Source organism: Gekko japonicus, unplaced genomic scaffold (assembly GCF_001447785.1).
Source record: "Gekko japonicus isolate JY-2015 unplaced genomic scaffold, Gekko_japonicus_V1.1 scaffold1832, whole genome shotgun sequence".
Taxonomy (NCBI): domain Eukaryota; kingdom Metazoa; phylum Chordata; class Lepidosauria; order Squamata; family Gekkonidae; genus Gekko; species Gekko japonicus.
Window position 1 is genome coordinate 24,829 of NW_015167107.1, and position 25,635 is coordinate 50,463.

Genomic DNA, 25,635 nt, shown 5'->3' on the forward strand with positions numbered 1-25,635 from the left:
TGGTTTGGAGGGTGGAGTCTATGGCTTTGTACCTGTCCGAGGTCCCATGCCTCCTGAAACCTCACCCTCTCCAGGCACCATCCCTCACATCTCCAGGAATTTCCCAAATGGAGTTGGCAACCCTGTCTCCTTCCCAGCCAATCATCAACCTATCTTTATTTCCCCCTCACTCTTCAGCTTTCCACCCCCCACACACCTGCAGCCTCTCCCGTGCTCTGAAGCCCTGACCTCTACGTCACATTGGCTGTCATGGGGGCCACCTCAGCAGCATATAAGGATACAGAGCCCACCATTTTCTCCAGGGGAACTGATCTCTGCCATCTGGAAAGCAGTTGTAATTCGGAGTGATCTCCAGCCCTCACGTGGAGATTGGACACATTTTACCTCAGAAGAGCAAACTGTTTAGAATGTTAGAGGCAAAAGCTAATCAAGTCGCATATGCAAATGACCTCTGTGTTCTGACTGGCTGTGGGGGGGAGAGGAAGAGCAAACTGATTAGAATGTTGGAGGCAGGACTCAGCAAAAGAAGCACGTGGATAGGGAGACCCTCTGAATGACAGATCAGAGAGCGAACTGATTTTGGAGCGTGTGGAATGTTCTAGAGAAGTGCCACCACCATTCGGCTTTTATTTATAAGGGAGATGTTATTTTTATGATTTTATTTGTGAGTCACCTTGAGCAGGTTTCTGGAGAGGCGGCATGGACATTTTTGAAACAAAATAAATGAATACATCTGAAATTGTTACCTGTAGAAGTTTGGTGTCTGAATTTGAATTCTGAGTTCCGATATAATTTTTCCCTGAGAAAAACAATTTGGTGGTTGCAAAATAGTGTCACTGCTCTGTCAGGTGTACGTGTCCGAGCATTCACAGCAAACCAAGGCCTTTATAGGCTCCTGAGTCACAAGTTCTTCATAACTGCTCTGAGGCTGTGGTCACACACACTAAATAATCCATTTTCAGTGCACTTTCCAACTGGATCTTGCCAGTTCATACAGACCGATTTCCCACAAGCGCTGCTCCACGCTCGCTCTTCCCTTTTGCCCCATGGTATGTGTCAATTTCACACAAGCTGCTGCGGGGCCGCATTTTGCCCCCCCCCCCCCGTGTCTACTCAATCCTGTTTTTTGAGGATTGAGTAGACGTGGGGAAGCTGCGGGACAAAATGCAGCCGTGCAGCAGCTTGTGTGAAATTGACACGTACCATCGAGGCAAAAGGGAAGAGCGAGCACGGAGCAGTGCTTGTGGGAAATCGGCCACAGTAAAATCCAGTTGGAAAGTGCACTGAAAGTGGATTGTAAGTGGATTATTTAGTGTGACCGCAGCCAAGGATGCCATTCTGGACACTCCTGTCAAAGCATAGAGTAGGAAAGATCGTTTCCTCCCTGCCCAATTTTAATTTTTTTTTTTGCTTCATCTTTAGACTCCCCCTTTCTAGAATTCTAAGATCTACAGTCTACTGAAAAATCATTTGACCTTTGCTCAGGGCCCAGGGCAGGATGGATTCCCCCAAAGGTAGGCGTCAGCAAGTCTGTCCTGTTTCCAAAGCGACGCTTATCCACTTCAAGGTCAGTGGAAGGCAAAGAGCAATAACGAAAAGCCAGCAAATGTCAAAAACATTGTTTCATGGTTACTATTTACAGCACAGTTACAGGCACGAATAATAATACTGCTGACATCACAAGTCTCGTATCCGCCATTCTCTTCGGGTAGACCTGAGAAAACAAGCTAGCTGCCCCTTCTCTTTTGCAAATTCATCACATCCATAGAGAACTATTGACGCCTGGTTTTATGAGAGTTTTCTCAGGATGTATTCCTCCCCCCACCCTTTTTTGTAGAAATCCATTATCATTTTTTTAAAAGGTCAGTTCAGGATTAAATTCAAAGGAGTACTCTTGTTGAGCAGTAATCCTTTCCTGCTCTTTGATAGGTAAGAAACGCTCACCCCCGTCCCCATTTCTATTATTGCTGCCTTCATTTGGTTTTTTTTAAAGGACCTCATTAGAATTCCACATAATGACATATATCTTTTAAAAACAGATGGGAATCTGCAAGAACCGGAGAGATTTCCAGGCAGTGAATCCAGAAGCAGAGTCTAGGAGCTACCGCAGAGTATCAGTTGAAAATGTGTGAGCAGAAATGTCTATAATCCACACCGTTTTCCAGCACAAGCTACTACCCATATCACAGGGTGGGAGAAGAGGTGTGGTCCGCATTCCATTCTGTGTTTGGTTACGGCTGTTCCAGGTTTTCTCCTATGGCCATCCAGGGCGATTCTGCATCTGGCATTCGCTCCACATTTTCTCAGCGCTGAGAAAAAGGTGCAGCTCAAAACCACATTCAGATACCTTGGGGGCAACGCCGTACTGACTGCGAAGTCACCCCTGAAAGGCCATTAAACTATGCAGAAGGTACCATAAAACCCAATGATCAAAGGTGAAAGCAGCATGCAAGGCAGAGGGTACCACCATCAAATCTGATGGTCAAAGAAAGTGAAAGCAGCATGCAATGCAGAGGAGAATTTCTGTTCCAACATGGGCTTGGTAAAACCACGGAGGGAAAAGCCAAAGCAGAATTGCCCCCACTTAAAGAAGGAGAAGGTGTTGCTATAAACAGGGTAAACCTGTCCCAACACATTGCTCACACTGTCCCTGTTGCTTCCCTGTTGGGACCTCCTTTTCTTTGTTGGTGAATTTGCACTGTTGAATGAGGCCCACCAGTGCCTGTTACCCTGGGGCATGAACAGGAGTTTTATGTCCTGAGATGGAAAACTTCAGCTGATTCCTCCAAACCAAGCTGTTAAAGGCACATAAGCTAGCCAGATCAGATTTTCTCCTCTGCCCCCTGGTTAGTTGGCAACCAGTATTCAGGGTCAGTGTCAACAGTCAGCACGGTCGGGTACCTGCAGATGCAGAGTCCACAATGGAACTGGAGACACAGCCAATCTATAGCCCGGCAGCAGTGGAGGAAGCAGGTAACACAAAGTAACTTCTACCACCCTTCAGACACCGGTTCCCAGTGAGAAATAAGGGGTTGGCCCACAGACTCCAGGGACATTACAGAGACCTCCGGGGCAATCTGCCAATTCTTGGGAGGAAAATGGTCTTTGTAGGATAGATACTCCATCGTGTCCTTGAGTGTCGCCACTATTTGGGGCAGGGGAAAAACAGGACTTCCGGTGGAGAGGTCCATAGACACCCCAGCAGACAATAAACTATGGTAGCCGGCCCTGCCTATATTGATCCCATGAACACATTCCCCTACACATCTTATACGTATTCCATACAATCCTAAATCAAGAGTTATACCCATCAAAGTGCACTGACTCCAATGGACTTTGAAGGGTGTAACTCTGTTCAGGATGGCACCTTTTATCTGCTAATGCTATATAATAATATTGCGTTCTCTACAAATATTGCTATGTCACCATTCCCAAGACCTGCATCCCCGGCCGAGGGCATCTGATTCTCTAGGGCTGCTTTGGGTTCATGGGGGCAATTGTGCAAATAACACATTTTTTTAAAAAAAAATGAAGGATCTTGTGCATTGAGCTCTAGGAAGCAGGAGGCGCTTGTGTAAGGGGGTTAAGCAAAACTGATTTACAGGACAGCAGCAGACAGAAGGGAAATGAGCTGAAATGTGACAAGTGAGTTTGGTGCAGACAGTCGTAGAGAAATGAGACCTCTGCTCGTAGGGGGATGAATTTCCCCTTTCCAAGCCATGGCGATAATACCAAAACAAAAACATTGCACATCTCTCCTTAAATGCCCCTTCCATTAAAATCCATACTAGATCGGGGCAACTGGACCAAAAGCATGCAAACTAAGCCGATACTGGCAGAATTTCCTAAATTGCATAACGCAATTGAATCACAGGATGTGGGACTGTGTTCAAAATCCTGAGAGTGAATGAGCATGCAGCACTCTTGGGTGTTTTCTCCAGTGCATTCGTATCTCTTGTTCTCCAGCAAATCCCACATCGATAGCACCGAGGTCCCCAGTAAGGGATACCTGCCTTTCCCTCCTCCACATTTTAAAAGTACAGTCTTGACAAGCTATCACTTCTTGGCTTGACACAGAACTCTACAACTGCATCCACCTGAAGTTGCAATACAAACTCAGCATACCAGTATCAATTTCCATATTTTTACATTTTAACGAATGCTTTCCCCGAAACTTCACCCATTAGCATGAATACAATGGGTATTTTCCCCAGGTTGTCCTGGTCTCTAGGCCTGGGGGTTGCCTCCCAAATGCTCCAGTTCAGTAGCGGCTCTGGAGCCTCTACCAGATCCCTTCTTTCTGCGACGGAACTCTTCCGCAATTTCTTCAAATGATTTTCCTTTTGTTTCCGGCACTTTGAGGTATATAAACATACCGAAGCCAAAGAGCATAGCGGCAAAGATGAGAAACACATACGGTCCAGTGAACCTCTGTAATGGGCAAAGCAGAAAGAAAATCCCAGTTAATACATTTCTCCCCATTATCAACAATGGTGATCGGTCAGGAAAAGGTTGCATTTTGGTGACTGCAGAATATTTGTTCCTCTTCCAGAACTGGGAAACAATTCTATCACATTTCTCTAATGAAATCTCACTCTTCCTCTAAAGAGTCCAGGGAAGCATACATATTTCCTCTCCCCATGGGCATTAGGGTTGCCAGACCTCGCAGTGGAGGTGGGGGTCCCGTGAAGACAGTCCCCACCTCTCTGCTGCCAATCAGCTGGCTGGTAGGGAGGAACTTACCCTGAAAAAGGAAGTGATCCATCTGATGTGCAGCGACGTGTCTATGTCACTGCCCACGTGACCCAGAAGTGACACCATCACATCCAGGATGTCAGGGTGATACTCTGGTATTTGGGCAAAATCTCTATGGTAGAAGCCAAATTTACCATAGAATTTTTGCCCAAATTCCAGAGCGTCCAGGCATGATGACGTCATTTCTGGGTAATGTGGGCAGTGACATAGAAACATTGCTGTATGTTGGATGGGCCTCCCTTCTGCTCCCGGTAAATCCCCCCTCCCCCACTGGGGGGCACCATGTTTGGGACCCCGATGTACACCATCAAAGTAAAAAATTGTTACATAATGAAGTGAACAATTCATTCTAAGAGTACTGGCTTACAGGGGTTTTGTTTTATTATTTTTGTCCTAAGTAAAAGCAAGTTAGGTTTAGACAAAATTTATTTGGGTGAAAACAGGTTTTTTTGGGGGGGAAGGTTGTTTGTTTGTGCGTGTGTGCGCGCACACATTTGTGCGTGCATGCCTAGAAGTCATTCTTGACTTCTGGCAACTCCTAATGGGGCTTGGACCTTCAGAGAGGTGGCTTGCTATTGCCTGCCCCTGCATCCTGGCTCTGGTATTCCTTGGAGGTCTCCCATCCAAGTACTTGCCAGTGTTGGCCCTGCTGAGCTTCCAAGAACTGACAAGATTGCGTTTGTCTGGGCTATCCAGGTCAGGGCTGGTTGAAAACAGTTGAGAAGCAATGTAACTCTGTTCAGCACTCACTCCAGGATTTGAACTCTCACCCTCCACCAAAGAACAGTGTAAATTTGTACAGAGTTATATGAGGCCTTGCCAACCTCCAGGTGTCATCTAGAGATTTCCTGGAATTATACTTGATCTCCAGATTACAAAGATCAATTCCCTGGATAAAATGACTGGTTTGGAGGGTAGCTTCTATGGCATTTTGCCCCACTGGGGTCCTCCCCCTCCCCAAACCTCCCCCTCCCCAAACTCCACCCCACCCCAATCTCCAGGAATTCCCCAACCTGGAGCTGGCATCCCTAAATGGAGGTGACACACATTGCTTCCAAATCTGTTTGGGCCATCCCTGACTGGACATCGTTTATTTATTTCAAATATCCCTGAGCCTACCCTTTCCCCAAGGTGAGCATTAAAAGAGAAACAAAAACAACAATAAAATCGTAAGCAAAACGGCAGCCATCAAAAACGACAGCCTGAAAAAACACTTGACTTGTCATCTAACTGTGCCCTGAGCCCTAAACTCAGCCAGCCCGAAGCTCTCTTCATAATAATTTGGTTTTATAGCCTTTCCAGAAGTCTAGGAGGTTAGGAGTAGTCCTCGCATTATTTGAGAGGCTGTTCCAGAAGAAAGGGGGACAACTGATATAGCCCGAGTCTCAGCAGCAACCAATCATATACTATGCAAGGGAAGGGACAGTGAGAAGAAACTGCTGGAGAAATCAGAATTGCCCCAATACTGTAAAGGTAGCATTGTGCTGGTGGGCCCCTAAGTCAGGTCTGTATGTCAACAAGTACCTCACATTGGTCAGTAGTATTACGGATCAAGGCTTTCTTCATTGGTCTGCCATCAAGTTGCAGCCAACTTCTGGCATCCCCACGGAGTCTCCCATCTCTCCATTAGCGTACTGCATTTTCAAATGCAGAATTGGGGTTCCCTGTCCTTCCTCATGCATCAGGACAGAATTCATGGCTATGATTTTCAAATCTGGGAATATGTCTTCCATCTGCCATTTCCCCCCCCATTTCTAGCCTGCTCTGTTCCCAACCGTAATGTTTAAACAGACGAAGCCCTTCAAACGCCACCTTTGTGACAGGATAATAAACAAACTAGGCTTTCTTACAGCTATGTATTGGAAGCACATCCCGACCATGAAGTTGGAGAACCAATTGGCAAAGCCAGCCAATGCGACCGCGGATGGTCGAGGGCCTTGGCTGAACAGCTCAGAAACAATAAACCAGGGGATTGGTCCCGGCCCGAGTTCGAAGACGCTGACAAAGACAAAGATGGCCACCATGCTGACGTAGCTCATCCAAGCATGTGTAACCTAAAAAAAAAATGACAGCAAGACTCATATTAGCAACATTTAGGGTTGCCAAATTTTTAAAACGTACCGGCGGGGGAGCGTCCTGCCGGTCCGGGAGTTGTCCGAGTATGCGCGCGCCGCCAGAGCGTCACCGGAAGTGACGTCATACGCTGGGCGGGGCCACGCCATTTGAGGGGAAAACAAAGAGTTTTCCCCTCAAATGGCGTGGCCCCGCCCCCAGCGTGCGACGTCACTTCCGGGTGACGCGCACGCCGGGGCGGAGTTCCCTCCGGGCCCCGATTCCCCGGCGTTGGGTAACGGGCCTCCGGGGCGGGGGGAATTCCGCCCTACCGTGGGGGTTGGCAGCCCTAGCAACATTTGAGGTCACACTGTCAGGGTTTCAAGAACCGCAAGGGTAAGAAAGAAGCCTGATAAAGGGTCGATATTAAAAACCTAGTGTAAACTTATTATATACAAAAATACATGTATTTATTAGAAAGACAGTTAAAAGCATATAAGGGCCCAGTGAAGGCCTCGATAGAAAGTGCAAGTGACCTGAACACAAGGGCCAGTACAAGTGACCGTATGCATTTCTGCCCCTTAGGGGCCTTCTTCAGAGGTCAAACAATTTGAGGTACAGACACATGTTACAATGTGACATATTACAATGAAACTAGGGGTCATTTCCTGCAGGAGCGCACAGGAGCGGAGCTCCAGCAGTAAAGAGCCCAGGGGGCGGGCACATGCAACAAGCCCCACCGCCTGCTCCCAGCACCACTCAAGCAAGAAGCAGCCAGGTAAGTTGCAGAGCTCCCCCAGGTCCAAAACAGTCCAGTGGGACCTTTAACACCAAGTTTTATTCAGGTACAAGCTCTCCCTCCTCTACGAGGACAGATCTGCACGTTCCCCCCCCCCCCAATAGCTAGCAATCCAAAACAGTCCAGTGGAGCCTGAGCGGTGGGTGTTGCCTTCTGACACACGTCTGGTGATGTCAGGGGGCGTGGCATATGCAAATAAGTTATGCTAATGAGTTATGCTAATGAACTCCTGCACCTCTTTTCCTACGAATGACCCCTGGAAATAACCAATAAGCTAATACTGGACCAAAAAAGGAAAATTAAGCAGCAAGATTAATAGACACGAGACAAGGGTGTTTATGAGGCCTCTTAAGATGAGAGTCATCTGTCTGGTGCAATGCTCCCTCTCAGCTGTGGAGTCTTGTGAGCAAAAATTCTGCTTTGTGAGCTACTGGCATTAAAGTTGTGAGCAAGCGATTTGGCCGCTGCATAAATTAGTTTGCTCTGTCTGGAGCCACCCTTCCTGAGCTCAGACAAAAATGTGTGAGCCAGAGGCTAAAAAACTGAGCTAGCTCACACTAACTCAGCTTAGAGGGAACACTGGTCTGGTGCCAGATGCACAGCTGTTGAATTAGAACATCTTCTAATTCTGGTCCAGAAAATACCTATGTGACTATCACAGCTGGAGTGTCCCCAACAGATTACGCTCTCCCTTCCCCCGTGTAAGACTGCTTCCTGAACTCTGGGAAACAAGGACTTATAGCTGTGGTAAAATGGGTTGAGAACATGTTAGGATACTGGACTAGGACATACAGATATATGGGAGATATAAGGGATATATGGGAGTTCATATCCCTACCCTGCTATGGAAGCTTGCTGGGTGACCTTTGATCAGTGTCTCTCAGCCTAATCTATTTTACAGGGTAGATGTTGTACAGATAAAAAGGTTAGGGATCCCCAGTCCCCCCGGGGGGGCGGGGAAACCCCCGCCCCAGAGGCCCGTTCCCCGGCGGCGCTGGATTGGGCCCCAGGGGGAACTCCTCCCCGACGTACGTGTCACCAGGAAGTGACGCTGGCATGCCGGGCACGCTGGGGGCGGGGCCATGGCCATACAAGCGAAAACTCTATGGTTTTCCCTTGTATGGTCATGGCCCCACCCCCAGCGTGCCCGGCGTCATAACGTCACTTCCTGGTGACGTGCATGCGGCGCATGTGCGCGCTCCGGGAGACACCCGGGAGTCCCCCGCGGAAGAGGTAAGTGACACTTGGCAACCCTAAAAAAGGTGAAGGGGAGAAAGATATAGAAAGATGCGTTGGGTCCCTGTTGGGGAAATGTGGGGCATAAATTAAATACAAATACAATATTCAGGCCTGGCTGGCCTTTGGCAAAGGCAAGGAGAGGCCACTTGGAGCTTAGACCAGAGAGTGTGCATTTCCTATAAGCTCCATTCCACAGGGACCTCCTGCATTTTCTCACCCCACAGATCCTCTTGACTGCCAATGGCCTGGATAACATGTCCAGTTTGATAATTAGGGGAGGGGCTGTGTGGGTCAGTGGAAAAGCCTCCGCTTTGCATGCAGAAGGTCTTTGGTTCAATCCCCAGCACTTCCACTTAAAAATATCAGCAGGCGGGTGATGTGAGCGACCTCTGCCTGAGACCCGGGAGAGCTGCTGCCAGTCTGAGCAGACAATACTGACTTTGATGGGCCAAGGGCCTGATTCAGTATAAGGCGACTTCATGTGTGTATATCCGGCAGTAAAGAGCTCCGGCAGTAAAGAGCCCAGGGGGCGGGCACATCCAACAAGCCCCACCCCTTGCTCCCAGCAGCCCTCCGTCAGAGCAAGAAGCAGCCAGGTAAGTTGCAGAGGACCCCCCCAGCCCAAAACAGTCCAGTGGCACCTTTAAGACCAAGTTTTATTCAGGTACGAGCTCTCCCTCCTCTGCGAGGACAGATCCGCACGTTTCCCCCCTCCCATAGCTAGCAATCTAAAAGAGTCCAGTGGAGCCTGAGTGGTGGGTGTTGCCTTCTGACACACTTCCAGTGATGTCCGGGGGTATGGCATATGCAAATAAGTTATGCTAATGAGTTATGCTAATGAGCTCCTGCACCTCTTTTTCTACGAAATGACCCCTGATTAAAAGTCTTTTGTCCAAAGTTCGCTCACACCTATGGCCTTCAGCAATGACCCAAGAGTGGTCAGAGTGTCAGACTAGGATTGGGGAGACCCAGGTCCAAATCCCCACTCTGCTGTGGAAGCTTGATGGGCAACCAAGGGCCAGTGGCACACTCTCAAGCTCACCTACCTCACAGGGTTGTCGTGAGGATAAAATGAAGGAGGGGAGAATAATGTAAGCTGCTTTGTGGGGGGAAGGGTGGGGCATAAATGAAGACGTCAGCCTTGGCTCACTGTGCAAGTGAAGGAGGGAAGACTCATGAGAGTCAGGTTTGTTCACGACATCTGAACTGAGTCCAGTTACACAGGAAGGTTTTATAGGCTGAATTGAAGCTTTTATACGTGTCAGTCCTTGTCACGTGACCTCTTCTAGCATATTGCTGTTCAGGATGCTTCTGTTCTGGCTAGTCTGAATACCCTGAAGTTCCCACTTTGGCCAGAGCTTGGTGGTGCAGAGACCAACTCCTTACCCACCATCCCTCAGGTTCTGAATCTGGCATAGGCCCAGGGTTTTTTGCTGTTGTTCTCTAGGTATCAGTATAAACTGAGGTTGTAAACCCTCAAACGCCGAGACAGCAAATAGGTGAATAGCTACACCTAGTGGCAGAACGTAGTATTACCCTTCATAGAACAATGAGAATCACCTAACACACAAAAACCCTGCAGCTCACACTGAACAGAATGCCCTTTGAGAAGCAAGATGAACGTTTATGTAGCTGGAGAGTTCTACTGAGAGGTAGGATATCATGCTTTTCAGGCCACATAAATAATTCCTGAACAGATGCATCTTACCTGAAGTGTGAGTCCAACTGTCATTAATATTGTGCACAGGAACATGCCAAACATTCCACCAAGGAACAGGATGCGCCTCCCTGCTTTCTCTATCAGAAAGAGCTAGAAAGGCAACAGTTAGGTCAGGCTTTATGTCCATATTGCCATATTCAATCCTAACAACTGCATCCTTCTGACTCAGTGGTATAAAGTGTGCCTCAGACCTTCTTGCTACTATGTCTACATTGAAGCTGGATTGGTAGTGAGGCAGTCAGAGGTGGGAAGAGGGCTTTCTGTTATCAAGCCACATATGCAAGGCTGGTATAGCACGTCAGTGAAAGCATGCATGCTATACTCGGAAGAAACTGGTAGAAATGCCCTCTTGGCCGTGAACTCACTATCACTGCTGCCCTAGGCACAGTTACAACCTTCTAAGCCCATTGACTTCAAGGATGTAACTCTGCATAAAATGGGGGGGGGGTGGGGGGGGGGGGGGCACCGCAAATCAATCTCAAAGCAATCTATGCTGCAAGGACAGTCATTCTAGAAACTGGGCTTGGGAAATATATCCAGACAGAAATCCAGCAGGTATAGAATATTTGCTATTTACCTACCTAACAGGTATCTGCTCGGTTGTCAAGCTAAAAGGCCAAACTGTGAGTGAATGACCCCTAATTTGTATGCAGGCATAATATACAAGACTGTTCATTGCTTATCTGGTGCAAGACTCAAGGTGTCTCTTAATTTATAATCTCTGTGCTTTCTGGAGCACAGCCTTCACTATTCTGCTAAATATAATAATCGTGTGCTGTCAAGTCGCAACTGACTCGTGGCAAACCGGTTTTCAAAGCAAGAGATGAGCACAGGTGGGTTGCCATTGCGTTCCTCTGCATAGCAACCCCAGTCTTCCTTGGTGGTCTTTCATTCAAGTACCGACCATGTCCAACCATGTTTAGCTTCCAAGCTCCAATGGACACAGGCTAAGTTGGGCTATTGGGCTGCTTGTTCCCATAAATAGCAGCGATTTTATTTCTAGAATTTCCAGGCACCCCTTTGGCAATCTCAGAGCAGGGAGCAGTGCTGGTCAAAGCAAGCTCTTAAGCTGGTAGCCGTACACTGATGTGTATTGTAGAGGCAGCTCCAAGAGCCCTGGTGGTTTCCCAGGGCATTTGCAGGTGAGGGCCTCTCCGTTTTGGGTATCTGCCGTCCTTACCTCAGTAGATTTCTTGACCCTTGGAGCACAGCCTGGCAGTGGCTGCCTTGGCTTTTGGCTGCTCATCTGCAGAGGTTGCTCTTTTTGAAAGGGCAGAGTGATAAACACATGGAATTCACTGCCACAGGAGGTGATGGCGGCTACAAGCATGGACGGCTTCAAAAGGGAATTAGATAAGCATATGGAGCAAAGGTCCATCAGTGGGTATTAGCCACAAAGTATAGATAGGGACTCTGGGGCAAGTGATGCTCTGTCTTCTTGGTGCTTGGGGGGGTCAACAGTGGGAGGACTTCTAATGTCCTGGCCCCACTGGTGGACCTCCTGATGGCACCTGGTATTTTTGGCCACTGTGTGACACAGAGTGTTGGACTGGATGGGCCTTTGGCCTGATCCAACATTGGCGTCTCTTATGTTCTTATGAGAGGAGGCAGAAAAACCAACCTACATAATTTGAAAGGCAAGCGAATTCTCGATAGCGAATTCTCTTTCTCAGCTCTCTCTACCCCATGCATAATTTTATAAACCTCTATCATGTTCCCATGAAAAGTACAAGGAGTCCTGATTAGAATGCTCATCTGTGCATTCCCAGTACAGTATGTTTGGTGTTTTGGGAGTGAAAAAAATGACACGTATCTGCTCCAGCATGGAAGACTGAAAGCACAGCTGGTGATGGTCCACGATATTTTGATGTCCAAGAAGACTGTCCAACTGGCACCCATTATGGCAGTAAAAATATAAACTAGAAAATTTACTTTTTTCCCTGCTGTCTTCGGTGATCTGTGTCTGCCATTTGCTACCTTAGTCTAGCAAGCCCTTTGTACAGCCTTCAAAGAAGTACACAAGGAGGAGGAGGATCGACAACAGCAAAAATTAAGTGGGAAACAGTACAAGATGATTGCATCGACAAAAAGTATGTAAAGGTTTTACTTACAGCAACAACAGTGAACAAAGTGTTTATAGCACCCACTCCGATGGTTGCGTAAACAGGCTCTTTGATGCCAGATTCAGTGAAAATGTCTGTAGAGTAGTAGAAAATCTAAGGAAGCAGATGACAATTGACCATTAAAAAGCTTCAGTGGCTAGTGAAAGGGACACTGACATTGGATTGGCGGCAGTTCTTTTCCCCTCCTCAAAGATCCTGGGAACCATAAAAATCCCACTGAATTCCTCAGGCTTACCTTCTTCCTTCATTTACTTCCCTCCAAAGTACCAATCTGTACTTATTTCTATCAGTTTGATATTCACTCCCCCCCCCCACTCCTCTGGTCATGTTTGCTTATATCATTTGCATACCAGTTTAACTATCCTGGCATCCCCTAGGATATGAGGGAAAAATAATTTGTACTTGGGCTTCACAGGACTCTATTTCCCAGGGTTCCTTGCAGAAACAGAATCTGTTTGAAGTGCAGTTTAGCTATTCTGAACAATACTGTAATTCCATCTAATGCAAAATACACCACCTTGAAGTTATGCACAAGAAGAGAAAGAACTAAGTAATATTTTATATTCTATTGGTCAAGTGTGGCCTAATCTACAGATACCTAAATCTGAAGATCGGGGCCACACTGGCTGAAAACGTATTTCTGCAAATTTTTCGGACCATCAAAGTTTGCAGAAAAATCTCAAAAATGTTTTTAAAAAATACATTGGGAGGTTCTAATCCTCCCCCCCCCCAAAAGCATTGTTTGTGTAAGTACAGAAAATGCTCCTACCCAGGGCTATTTTTGGGCAGGGACGCAGAGGAACGAAGTTTCGGCTGGCTTCAGAGTTGGCCACGCCCACTACAGCCAAAACTTCTGCATGCGTGGCTACAGAGGGAAGGCCTGGAGAGCGACCCTCACCTGGCGACTCCGAGGCGGGCAGGCCGAGGGGCCCCCTGGAAGGATCAGGGAGGCATTTAAATGCCTCCCCCGGCCTGTCCAAGTTGCAGGGCACCCGGGCAAGCCAAGGGAAGGCATGGGGTGTGGCCTAATATGCTAATGGATTTCTGCTGTTAGGTGTGGCCTATTATGCTAATGAGTTCCTGCTGGGCTTTTTCTACAAAAAAAGTCCTGCTCCTTCCTCTTCCTACTCTATCGGTGGGCCTGGTGGTGAGAGGAATAAAGCCTCATCAGACACAGTGGAAGTAGCAAGGATGCGGGCAGCTCCAGCAGTAGGGTTGCCAAATAATTCTTCGCTCATTAGGAGCCATACCAAGCTTGTCGCTGGGAGTGGTGATGGTTGGGGGACTCAGTGGACCTTCCAGGACCGTCACCACCAGAAGCAGTGGGGGGGGGGAGGTGAAAGAAGCCACAATGGGCTTTGCAGCCGTGGTGATGGGGGTTAGCCAGGAGCTGCAGCAGGCAGTAGTGGGGGGGGGGGAGAGAAAGCAAAGAGGGGGAAGGGATCCCCCCTGGGAGTATCACAGGTCCTCACCCATAGATGTGTAAACCTTGTGACAGAGCAACTGTTCTTGTTTTGCCTCAAAGGAAGGCAGACAGGACAGGGCATGACTCCACCAGCAAGCATAGGTCTCAACTTCTTCTCTCTCCCCCCTTTAAACCAATAGGAGTTCTACATGTTTAACACTGTCTGGATCGCACCCAAGGGTGCAAGGTACCTTGTAAATAACAAGACAGCCAAAAAAACCTATTGTATTTCTAGTCTTTCTGGGGCAGATTACCTTCTCATCACACTACACAAACAGATGCACATGCACTGGCACAAATGGACAGAGCACTGAATTCGTAGCACTGGCTGCAAAAATCAGCCTTTGGCTGTATTTCCAGGAAAGCAGATCATCCATGGCACTTTGAATAGCTCCTGAGACCAATGGCATCAAGGAACAGCAGCTGTGGCTCAGTGGTAGAGCAACCTACTTTGCATGCAGGGGCTTCCAGGTTCGATCCCCGGCATTTGCAGCTAAGGGATCTCAGACAGCAGGTGATGGGCAGATCTTTCCCCACCAGAAGAGCCAGTAACCCGTCAGGGGAGACACTACTAAACCACATGGGACTGTCTTGGTACCACTTGGAAGCTTCCTATGTTCAAAACGTTGCCTTGACTTCAGTCATCTTGGACTGGGCTAAGAGCCCTGCTTGATTATCTGCTTATTTGACTTTAGTCGCTACGAAGATTCGCTAGGCAACTCACAGCATTGATCCCTGAAAACTGCTGAGCGAGGTGCACCATGATAGCCACTAAGAACGGCTGCCTGTAGGTGGTGGAAGTGATCAGCTGCACAATGGAAACGGGCTTCTCCTTGGAGGCTTCCTCTTTCTCTCTTTCCATTTCCTCCATGTCTTTGGTAGGATCGTAGTTTCCTCTCAGCCACAGCAAGCCTGGGAAGGGGGACAGGAGAGGGGAAATGATGTGATTTTTTTTCTCTCTCTCTGACTCACGGCCACAAACGTTTATGCTATGACAGATATGTTCGGCCAGGGGTAGGCAACCTCTGGCACCCGACCTGTGCCGGGCAGCAGCACACCCTGACCCTTTTGCTCAGCACGCCTGGCTGGGTGTCCATCCACACAACCCAGGAGAGCTTCTGAAGGGCTGGAAGTGCCACTGTTCGGAGGGGGGGGTGAAGGAGAAGGAGGTTGGGCATGGCCAGGCCTTTTTTTGTAGATAAAGCCCAGCAGGAACTCATTAGCATTATAGGCCGTACCCTGAGCACAGCTCATTCGTATATTAGGCCATACCCCCGTGTTACCAGAAGTGTGGTCATCCAGCCACACCCACCTTTTGCTTCTTATTCTCTTTACCTTGTTTGTTGTCAAAACCTAGGACTTTTTGCATGTTAAGCCACACACCCCTAATTGTAGCCAATCCTAATGCGTTTCTGCTGTTGGGTGTGGCCTATTATGCTAATGAGTTCCTGCTGGGCGTGGCTAGCTTGTGAGCCAGCCGGAACTCCGTTCCTGTGCGTTCCTGCCCAAAAATAGCCCTGGGCATGGCTTATGCCCTTCCTTGCCACCTGTAGCTGGGAGCACCTCTGGCTCTGAGCTGGCCAAAGGTTGCCAACTCTAACCTGGGAAATTCCTGGGGACCTTGCCTGTAGAGGGGAGGATTTGAGGAGGGATTTCATCTAGAATCTATGATATACAGGGCTGCTAGTTTCCCGCTTGGGTCAAGAAGTTTCCCTGTGTTAGATGTTGTAAGATTCTTTGTTGATATGGCGGCAACCGTCTTAAAGTCTGGTTTGCACAAGCGGAAAAGGGAGGTAGGAGAAAGCAGAGATTACAAAACGTACTAAAGCACAGGGACTGTAAGTCATGGAGGATGACATACTGGAATGTTTTGGGGTTTTTTGGCATTCCTCCGATGATCCCTCCTTTCTAACCAGTGTTTTAATTTCTTTTTAAATGTTTTCTATGTATTTTAACGTTGTTTTTAACTGTTTTGAGAGCAAGAGACCAGTAGCATCTTAAAAGACTAACAATATTTGTGGCAGGGTATGAATTTTTATGAGTCATTGCTCACGTCTTCGGCTGCATCTGAAGAAGTGAGCAGTGACTCACACAAGCTCATACCCTGCCACAAATATTATTAGTCTTTAAGGACTTGGGATGCCAGCGTCCAGGTGGGACCTGGGGATCCCCCGGAATTACCGTACACCACAGACATCAGTTCCCCTGGAGAAAATGGATTCTAAGGAGGGTGGACTCTAGGGCATTGTACCCCACTGAGTTCCCTGTTCTCCCCAGGCTCCACCCCCAAATCTCCAGGAGTTCCCCAACCTGGATCTGGCAAACCCTACCACCCCATTCCCCCGCTGGTGGTCAGAGGGAACCTGACAACCCTATTGGACTCTTGCTCTTTTCTACTGCTACGTGGCAATTTTGCACTGAAGAAAGTCAGTCTATAAGTAGGTAAATCAATCGTGCGCCCGTCGCGCCCCCACTGCCTCTCTTCCCCCAGAACCAATGGCCACGACAAGTGGTTCCCATTCCAAGTTGGAGGGGGAAGGTAGTCCATCTGTGATGCGTTTGATCCTTCTCTCCAAAACTGACTTCAGATTTGGGCCCTCATGACAGCTCGAAGCTTGGAGGAACGGCAGATGAGATCATAAATATTTATCAAAATGGTCTTACTTTTCTTGGCTGCCTCCAGCTCCCCTACTTTGATGTACAGGTATCTCGGGCTCTCCGGGCAAAAAAAGAGCAAGAGCAGTTGAAGCAAAGCAGCAAAGCCAGACAGGCTAAGAAGCACTGGCCACATAGAGCTACTCCCCAGCAGGAAGCGTAGGCCGAGGATCTGAGGAAAACATTATTAAATTAAGTTCCTTTGTCAAACAAGTGACTTTCGGCATTAACAATGAATAGATGACATGCTAGTGAACCATTTCAACAAACATACAGATAGTGCATATAAATAAATAATAATCTTTTTTAAAATCCCCCTTTTCTCCAAAGGCCCGTTTTAAAAGAATTTGGGCTTGCTTGCTCGCAGGATTTGGGGAGGGTTCTCAGCTTAGTGGTCAAGCATCTCCTTTGAATGCTGAAGGTCCTGGGATCAGTCCCTGGCATCTAAAGGTCCCAGCTGCAGGCTGGGACATTCCTGGAGATTTTGGGGGTGAAGCTATGGTTGCGTTGCCAGGTCCTACCTTGTCACTGGTGGGAGGCCTGGGGGGGGGGGGCGGGTGTATTCCAGAAGCAACATGTAAGCGACATCATTAGGTTGGGGACAGAGCCCCTTGGAAGGCTCCAGTGGCAACCGGTTTCAAAAACCATTTAACTTCCAATGGTTTCTCCAGGCGGGCGCCATGCAAGCCTGAACTCCAAGCAGCAAATTCACCGCTTGGAAATTAAAGCACAGGCAGCCTCTGCTTGCAAGAAATCATTTAAAGGGAACCTTCTCTTCAAATGGTTCTTACAAGCGGGGCCGCACACCTGAACGCCAAGCGGCGAATCTGTGCTCCTGCCAATCAGCTGGAGGGGAGGGAAAGGGGTGGCTGCTGCTGTTTGCTGTTGTGGGTGGGGCTTCCCCCTCCCCCGACAGCCAGCAGGTCGTTGGTGGACGGGAGCCTGTGAAATCGGGGGACCCCCTGCCCCCACCTGGGGACCGACAAGCCTAGGTGAAGCCTGGGGAAGGTTTGGAGAGGGCAGGGACCTCCGTGGGGTATAATGCCATAGAGTCCACCTTCCACAGCAGCCATTTCCTCCAGGGAAACTGATCTCTGTCGTCCAGCAATCCGGTATTATCCCAGGAGATACCAGACCCCATCTGGAAGTTGACAATCTTACTGGCATCTCCAATTAAAAGGCTCAGGTAGCAGGTGATGCGAAAGATCTTGTTGAGATGCTGCCAGTCAGAGCAAACAATACTGGTCTATAGCCCAATGATCTGACTCAGTATAAGGCAGCTTCATGTGTTCTTGCTAAAAGGCAGGGCTGTGCTGTGGCTCAGTGGTAGAGCACCTGCTTTGCATGCAGAAGGTCTCCGGTTCAGTCCTCGGCACGTGCCACTAAAGGGAGCCAGTGATATTTATGTGAGTCCAAAAATATCTGTGGAGGCCTCATGCTCTTAGGCAGCAAGGCTTAGCTGTAGACTTGCTGGAATCTGCTGGATGGAAGGGTCCGAATTCTGTGGCTAACAGGGAGCTGGGAGTTTCTTTGCACATTTCAACGACATGCCCATGTGACTTCCAATGTGGCCCGGAAGTGACGTAGACACGTTGGGGACATCAGGGCGATGCTCTGGTTTTTGGGCACAAACTCTGTGGTAGAATTAGCTTCTACCATAGAGTTTGTGTCCAAAAACTAGCGCATCGCCCCAAACATGCCCATGTCATGTTGAAGTCACATGGGCATATCGTTGAAATATCAGGCATTCCTCCCTTGTTTGGGGGGTAATTTCCCCCTGCCAGGCAGCTGATCTGCAGCAGAGAGGTGGGACCTGGCAGCGAGGCACCCTCGCCCCCACCAGGGGCGGGGTCTGGCATCCCTAAGCATCATCTCTAGCCATGGCTACAGAAGATTCTGCTACTGATGTCACAGTTTGCATCTTGCATCAGCAAGAATCAGTGGCACAAGGGGGTGCGGTGGAGGTCCTTCTAGTCTTGTAAAGTGCTGGATCCCGGCCTGGTTTTCTAGTTCGAGCCACCTGCTGCCCGGAGACACAGAGCCGTTCTTGAACTGGCCAGGAACCTTCACATTCTAGTATGTGACTGCTTTCAAGGTTCCCTCTCCACCTGAGAGCCAGTTTGGTGTAGTGGTTAAGTGTGCGGACTCTAATCTGGGAGAACCGGGTTTGATTCCCCACTCCTCCACTTGCACCTGCTGATGTGACCTTGGGTCAGTCACAAGCTCTGGCACAGCTGTCCTTGAAAAAGAGCAGTTTGTGTCAGAGTTCTCTCAGCCCCACCCACCTCACAGGGTGTCTGTTGTGGGGAGGGAAAGGGAAAGGAGGTTGTAAGCCACTCTGAGACTCCAAGTGAAGGGCGGGGTATAAATCCAATCTCTTCTTCTTCTTCTTCTTATATATACACACACACACATTAGGAGTGCATTGGGTTTGTTTTTAAGAGATTTTTAGGTATGCAATTCGAGTTGCCAACTTCAGCTTGGGAAATTCCTGAAGACTTGGGGCAGTGCCTGGGAAGGGCGCTCAGCGGGGATGTGGTACCACTGAGTCCACCCTTTGGCGCTGCCATTTCCTCCAGGGGAATTGACCTATATAGTTTGGAGATCAGTTGTAATTCCAGGAGAACTCCAGACCTCACCTGGAGGTTGGCACACCCATGTGCAATGCCAATGGACAATCAGAATAATCAGGAACTGAAGAGCCACTCCAAACAGTCAGCAGAATTCTAATAAGAAGCTTATGGGTACACCATTAATCAATTGATTCACAGACTTTACAGGATGCACGAGTTTCACTATCAATCACTCCTCCATGCGGTCTTACCTACCTGGCTGATGAGAATGCCAATGACACAGGCAAGCTGGTGAAATGTCCCCAGTGCCCCACGAAGGGGGGTTGGTGCTATCTCGCTCACATAGAGTGGGACAATCCCTGACATGATCCCTGGGAATGGGGGAAAAACCTGAGGTCATTTATCTGATTATATGAACTTCCTAATGAGAACCATCAATTACCCTTACAGTCTTTGCTTCCAAGTGATACAAGCACGCAATGTTTTTAAAAATACAGAAATATTGTAAAGTGGTGGAGTTTGGGGTTTTGTGGGGTTTTTTTTTTTTTAGAAATATGTGTCACTTTATTCAGTGTGGCTTGTTCCCATGTAATTTGTGCCTTATCTGTATTTAATTTATAGTACCCGTTACTATTCTGGCTAGGTCATCTGTCTGGGGAGTCTTTATAATAATGGTTTAGAGTTGCTAAGCCTCCACCGTGGGGAGGGACACCTCCCCCAGTTCCAACGCCAAGAGGCCTCAGGAGAAAGGAATACAAAACAATGGCAGGTCAATGGCATGAAGTCACTTCCAGGGAAAATGTGGAAGTGATGTCAGTCCTGTCTAGGAATCCTCAGAAATTCCATGTTTCCTGTGATTCCTAGAGAGGACTGACATCACTCTCAGGTTTCCCCATACAGTTTCCATGCAGGGTTTTCCTCATATATTTTCCAGCAATTCCTAGAGAGGTGTGATGTCACTTATGGGTTTATGAATTAAGAAGTAACCCGTTCTGGTTCAACCAGAAGTTTCTCTCTCTCATTCCAGTCCTGTCTTCCTGCATCGCCCATTACTTTTCCAAGCAGCCAGCAAAATCTCTCGGGGGACCAAGGGAGCAGTGATCTTCTGCAGAGCCTTTGGCATCCACTTACCACAATAGAGTCCTGTGATGAGTCGTCCTATAATAATAAGGATGTGTGAGATGGCGGTCATTGATGCAACACCCAAGAAGATATTTCCAGAGATTGCAAGGATATTCAGCAGTTGCAGGGCCCTAACTCTGCAAAAAAGAAGGGAAATTAATAAGAACATAAGAGACGCCAATGTTGGATCAGGCCAAAGGCCCATCCAGTCCAACACTCTGTGTCACACAGTGGCCAGAAATACCAGTGCCATCAGGAGGTCCACCAGTGGGGCCAGGACATTAGAAGCATTAGAAATTAATTCAGCATCAGAAAATAAGAACACCCCCGTTGGATCAGACCAGTGGTTCATCTAATCCTGTCTCACACAGTGGCCAACCAGTTCCTCTGGTGGTCCAACAACAGGGCATAAAGGCTGCGGCTTTCCCCTGATGTTGTCTCCTGGCACTGGGATTCAGAAGCTGACTGAATGAGGGGGACTGAGAGATTGAGGGGTTTATAGGGGATGGATACCTTTATATGTCCAATTACATGAGCCTCACCGAGCAAAGGGACCTGGGTGAGCATGTGGTTGCCAGTCGGGTTGGGAGGTTCCTGGAGGTTTGGAGGTGGAACCTGAGGAGGGCAGTGTTTGGGGACGGGAGGGACCCCAGTTGGGTATCATGCCATAGAGTCCACCCCCCCAAAGGGGGGAATTATCTCTGTAGTCTGGAGATCAGTTATAATTCTGGGGGATTCTCCAGGCCCTACCTGGAGGATAATAGAAAAGGAATACGGACACGGGAATCTAATCTAATAGCCTTAGATAAATACTCTATGCTTTTTTAAAACAAGAATTATTCAAATAACAAGTCCAAATGTGTTTTTTTTTGTTTTCGTATTATGAAATGTTCATAAGTATTCTAATATCCAGTTTTCTATGGTTTCATACATAACACAATGAAAAAAAATACAATAACATAAACCAATCGCAAGATAGAAAGCTCATGAATAACAAGACTGGGGTGTGTTATTTACAAAGTCACCGAAGTGGGGAAAAGGTCCTTTTAAAACAATGGTATCAATAAAGATATAAACCTTGAACCGGACCAATTTTTTCAAAAGCCATGGAACATCCACGAAATGCCGAAATGAGTTTAGCAGGGCTTAGAACTCCACAATATGTCCACATAGGAGCGGTAGTCGTTAAGCTGTTTAAATTTAGTGGATGTTCCATGGTTTTTGAAGATATTGGTCCGGTTCAAGGTTTATATCTTTATTGATACCATTGTTTAAAAAGGACCTTTTAAAAAACTTTGATAAATTTGTAAATACACACCCCAGTCTTGTCATGAGCTCTCTACCTTGTGATTGGTTTATATAATTGTAGTTTTTTTCATTGTGTATGTATGAAACGATAGAAAATTGGATATTAGAATACTTACGAACATTTCACAATAAAAAAGTATTTGATTAATTATTGTTTAAAAAGCATACAGCATTTAGCTTAGGCTATTAGATTACATACCTGGAGGTCCGGCAGCCCTATGCATTGCAGTCCCTAACCACTTTAACCACATGCAGCTGTGTAACATCTGTTCTATCCCTGGCAGAAAGGTTTCCTATTCCTTTACCATAAAATATTCTTGGCGTTCTAAATCTCTCTAAATTGCACCATTTGAGACTGATGCCCATCTCTGTTGAAGCTTCACTCCTCCTGACTGCAAATCCAGAACAGGATTTAGTTCTTCTTTCCTCCTTTGTAAATTTCATTGTTTTCATCCTTGGCTATCTAAAACCAGTTGTTTGGTCATCCAAAATGTGGGGGGAGGCAAGTGGGAGTAGGAGCGACCTCGTCAGCCGTTGAAGGGAGCATCAGCTTTATTGGACTTCCATGGCAACTTGCTCCAGCTTTGCTCCGGTTGGGATAATGACAGCAGAAATTGAGAAGGTTTTGAGTAATGGCAAACCAGGGTTTGGCACTCGGTGCCTGAAGCCTTCAGTTCACTCATCCTTGGTCTGCAAACCAGGATTCCAAACTGGTTGGCAACCATGGTTTGGAGTCTTGATTTGCAGAGCCGGTACAACCATAAGTTGCTACACAAGCTTCAGTATAACGAATTTGAATGTGATACTTTGAGAGGAAGAGGAATCATATAAATGCATCCAAGGCTCCAACCAGATTTTTTTCATCTCAACCATGCATTTGTGTGTGTGACTGTAGGGACTGGGGCACATCTGTAAATTGGTTACATATTGGATGTGCCCTTGAGGGGCAGTGTGTTCCTCCATTCCCTACTGGACATGTTCAATCGGTAATTTAGGACGCTGCCTTGGAAACACTCTTCGTTGACCCTTACCTCTGCTGTCCCTAGCAGCAGCGTTATGTAGGATGAGCTAAGGGTGGAAGTGGGAGTGATACACTCCCATTGGAAAGCAGTGTAAGAATCTGCTTGCTGGATAAGACCAAAGATCCATCTCGTCCAGCATTCCAGTTCCAGAAGCTTCAGAGCTAGTGATTCTCTTCTCCTGCTACAGCATCTTGTGTTCTTAGGGACCCTGCTTGTGAACATGAAGGTTCCGTTTCACTGTTCTGGATAATAGCCACTGATGTCATAGGGCTCTTCCACATTCTGATCTTCATCACTTGTGTGTCCCTATTGCCTCAGGGTCCTCCCCCACCCAATGTGTTTTGCTGTCTCTAGCAGTGGGGGGGGGGGGACAACGGGATCCAAAGCAATAGGGACAAATGAGTGACGAGATTGCAGAAGAGCCCGTAGTCATCCTTGAATGTGGCGAATCCATTTTTAGAGCCACCTGAACTAAGCAGCTAATGTAGTGTGGCTGTGCAAAGAGGAACTTACTTCCATTTGTCCTAAACCAAAGCCAATGAATTTCATTGATGGGTCCCTGAGTTGTAGTGTTATGAGAAAGGGGGGAAAGTAAGACCGATTTCACACAAGAGCTGCTCGGCGGTCGCGCCTCCCTTTGCCCCGCTTCTATTGGTCAATTTCCCACTCGAAGCCGCACAGCCGCATTTTGACCCACGGCTTCACTTGATTTTTCCCATGTTTCGTGATCCTGTTTTTTGAGGATCACGAAACCGCGGGGAAAATCGGGTGAAGATGTGGGTCAAAATGCGGCCACATGGCTTCAAGTGGGAAATTGACCAATAGAAGCAGGGCAAAAGGAGGCACGACCACAGCGCAGCTCTTGTGTGAAATCAGTCTAACTCTTTTATCCACTCCATAAACACCTAGCTTGTAGTTGAATGCAGCATTCCCATGTTGAGTTCTCCCCTTCCCCTCCAGTAAAGTATAGTATTTATTTATTTAATTATTCCAATTTCCATCCCACCCTTAGCATGTACTTATTGACCCATTGCTGTGATATTTATTTATTTTATTAGGCTTGTGAATCGTCCACCCTGCAAGCAAGCTCTGAGCGATTTACAACCTTAACAACATTTAAAATACGTTAATATATAATTAAAGTTACCAAGAATAGACATAAACGAAAACTAATCCGAGATGGCAATATAGTAATCCTCCTTTGCCGGCCACACCGCTGTCTCACATGGCAGGGCAGGGCAGGGCAGGGTCTGTGGGGGCCATAGAAAGGAAAGAGCAGGTGCCAGAGGTTGCCTCAACTAAAAGCCTGGTGGAACACCTCTGCCTTACAGACCCTGTAACACATCCTGCAGGGCCCTGATGTTCTTCGGCAGAGAGTTCCACCAGGTCGGGGCCGGTACCAAAAAGGCCCCGGCCCTAAGTCGAGGACAGCCAGACCTCCCTAGGGCTGGGGATCACTAGCAAATTGTTATCAGCCAATCACAGCGTTCTTCTGGGGACATAATGGAGGAGATGCTCCCTGTTTCACCTGACTGGTGAATGTTCCCCTCTTCCACCTGATTGGCTATGGTTGATGGGTGAGGCCAAACCCACTATGTGATGACATCACAATATGAAATACACATGATGTTGCCTGCCAACGTTCACGATGCTTGTAACAACTAGTTTCACCTTTTAAGTGCCGGACAAAGGAGAGTTTGTGTTACTCAGAAGCTCACGTGCTGCATTGGGAACCATGGTTGGTCCAAAATGGAGATACCATTGTGCCAATCACATGAATTTTATTACAACAGGCCAACGTGGCTACTAGGTTTCGATTTAAGCACCAATGAGTTAATTGGCTTCTCATGATAATTTCTCTACCGTGCCTGGCTGCGGCAGGTGCTTAATAAATGATAACAATTATTATTATTATTGCATAAGCCAGTGGGCCATTAGCCTTGTGCAGTCTAGCATAGACTAGCATAGCAATTAGGATTCCCCACTGGCATTAGAGATTGGGTCTGATCCAGGCTGAATTGGCAGTTTCCACCGATTCCCCCTTCCCACTCACTTCTCACTGTCCCCAAGGATCACCATTCTGTAGGTGGAAATTTTAGTCAGGATCCAACCCCTGAAGTGTTTGGGTTGGGTTTTTTTTTTTGGTTAATGCTCGCTTCTAAAAGTGTACAAAGATTATTCCTCACCTTCCCATTTTGTCTCCAATCGCGCCAACAGCGAAGGAGGAAATCATTCCACCAACCGCAAACATCGCCACAGACATGGACCAAAGCATAGTAATTGTAGGATGTTTGCCAACATCTGCAGGGGGGGCATTTGTCCCGCCCGTTGCATTGCCTGAGTCTTCGATTACAATTTTCAGCACATCAGCATAGTGGGCCTCTATGATCTATTGGGGACAAAAATGTATCAGTCTCTTCACAAGCCCCCAAACCACCCGTAGAGCTTTCATTCCCTCTGCAGCACCAGGGAGTGGCAGGAACACATGTCCCAGAAGCAAACTCAAGTGTGCTGCCAAGTGTGTACTCAGTAACAGACAGCCAATCCTAGCTCTTGAATAAATGGACCTCAGATTTCCAAGCACACATTTGACTCATTCACATTTTATTTCTAGGCTTTGCAGGTCTTTTCGGAAAGCTGGGCAGACATCCCTGGGCCTTGGTGCATCCAAGGAGGCCAAAGAACCAAGGGCCACATATGAACACTGTAAAAACAGTGGGCTGGATCCTATGCTCCCTGTAAGCTGTGGAGTCTTGTGAGCAAAAATTCTACTTTGTGAGCTACTGGCAATAAAGTTGTGAG

The 25,635-nt window shown here is 47.6% G+C and overlaps 1 protein-coding gene across 1 annotated transcript; it reads right to left on the reverse strand.

Annotated features, from left to right (window-relative positions):
* Positions 1–4,227: 4,227 nt before the first annotated feature.
* Positions 4,228–25,123, reverse strand: SLC2A2 (solute carrier family 2 (facilitated glucose transporter), member 2). The gene is made up of 9 exons (XM_015412944.1): positions 25,020–25,123; positions 20,513–20,640; positions 19,637–19,752; positions 16,818–16,980; positions 14,878–15,065; positions 12,677–12,781; positions 10,554–10,655; positions 6,606–6,809; positions 4,228–4,431 (listed from the first exon to the last, which is right to left on the reverse strand). The coding sequence occupies exons 1-9, from the start codon at positions 25,106–25,108 to the stop codon at positions 4,228–4,230; spliced, it is 1,299 nt and encodes a 432-aa protein (XP_015268430.1). The 5' UTR covers positions 25,109–25,123.
* Between the last annotated feature and the right edge of the window lie 512 nt (positions 25,124–25,635).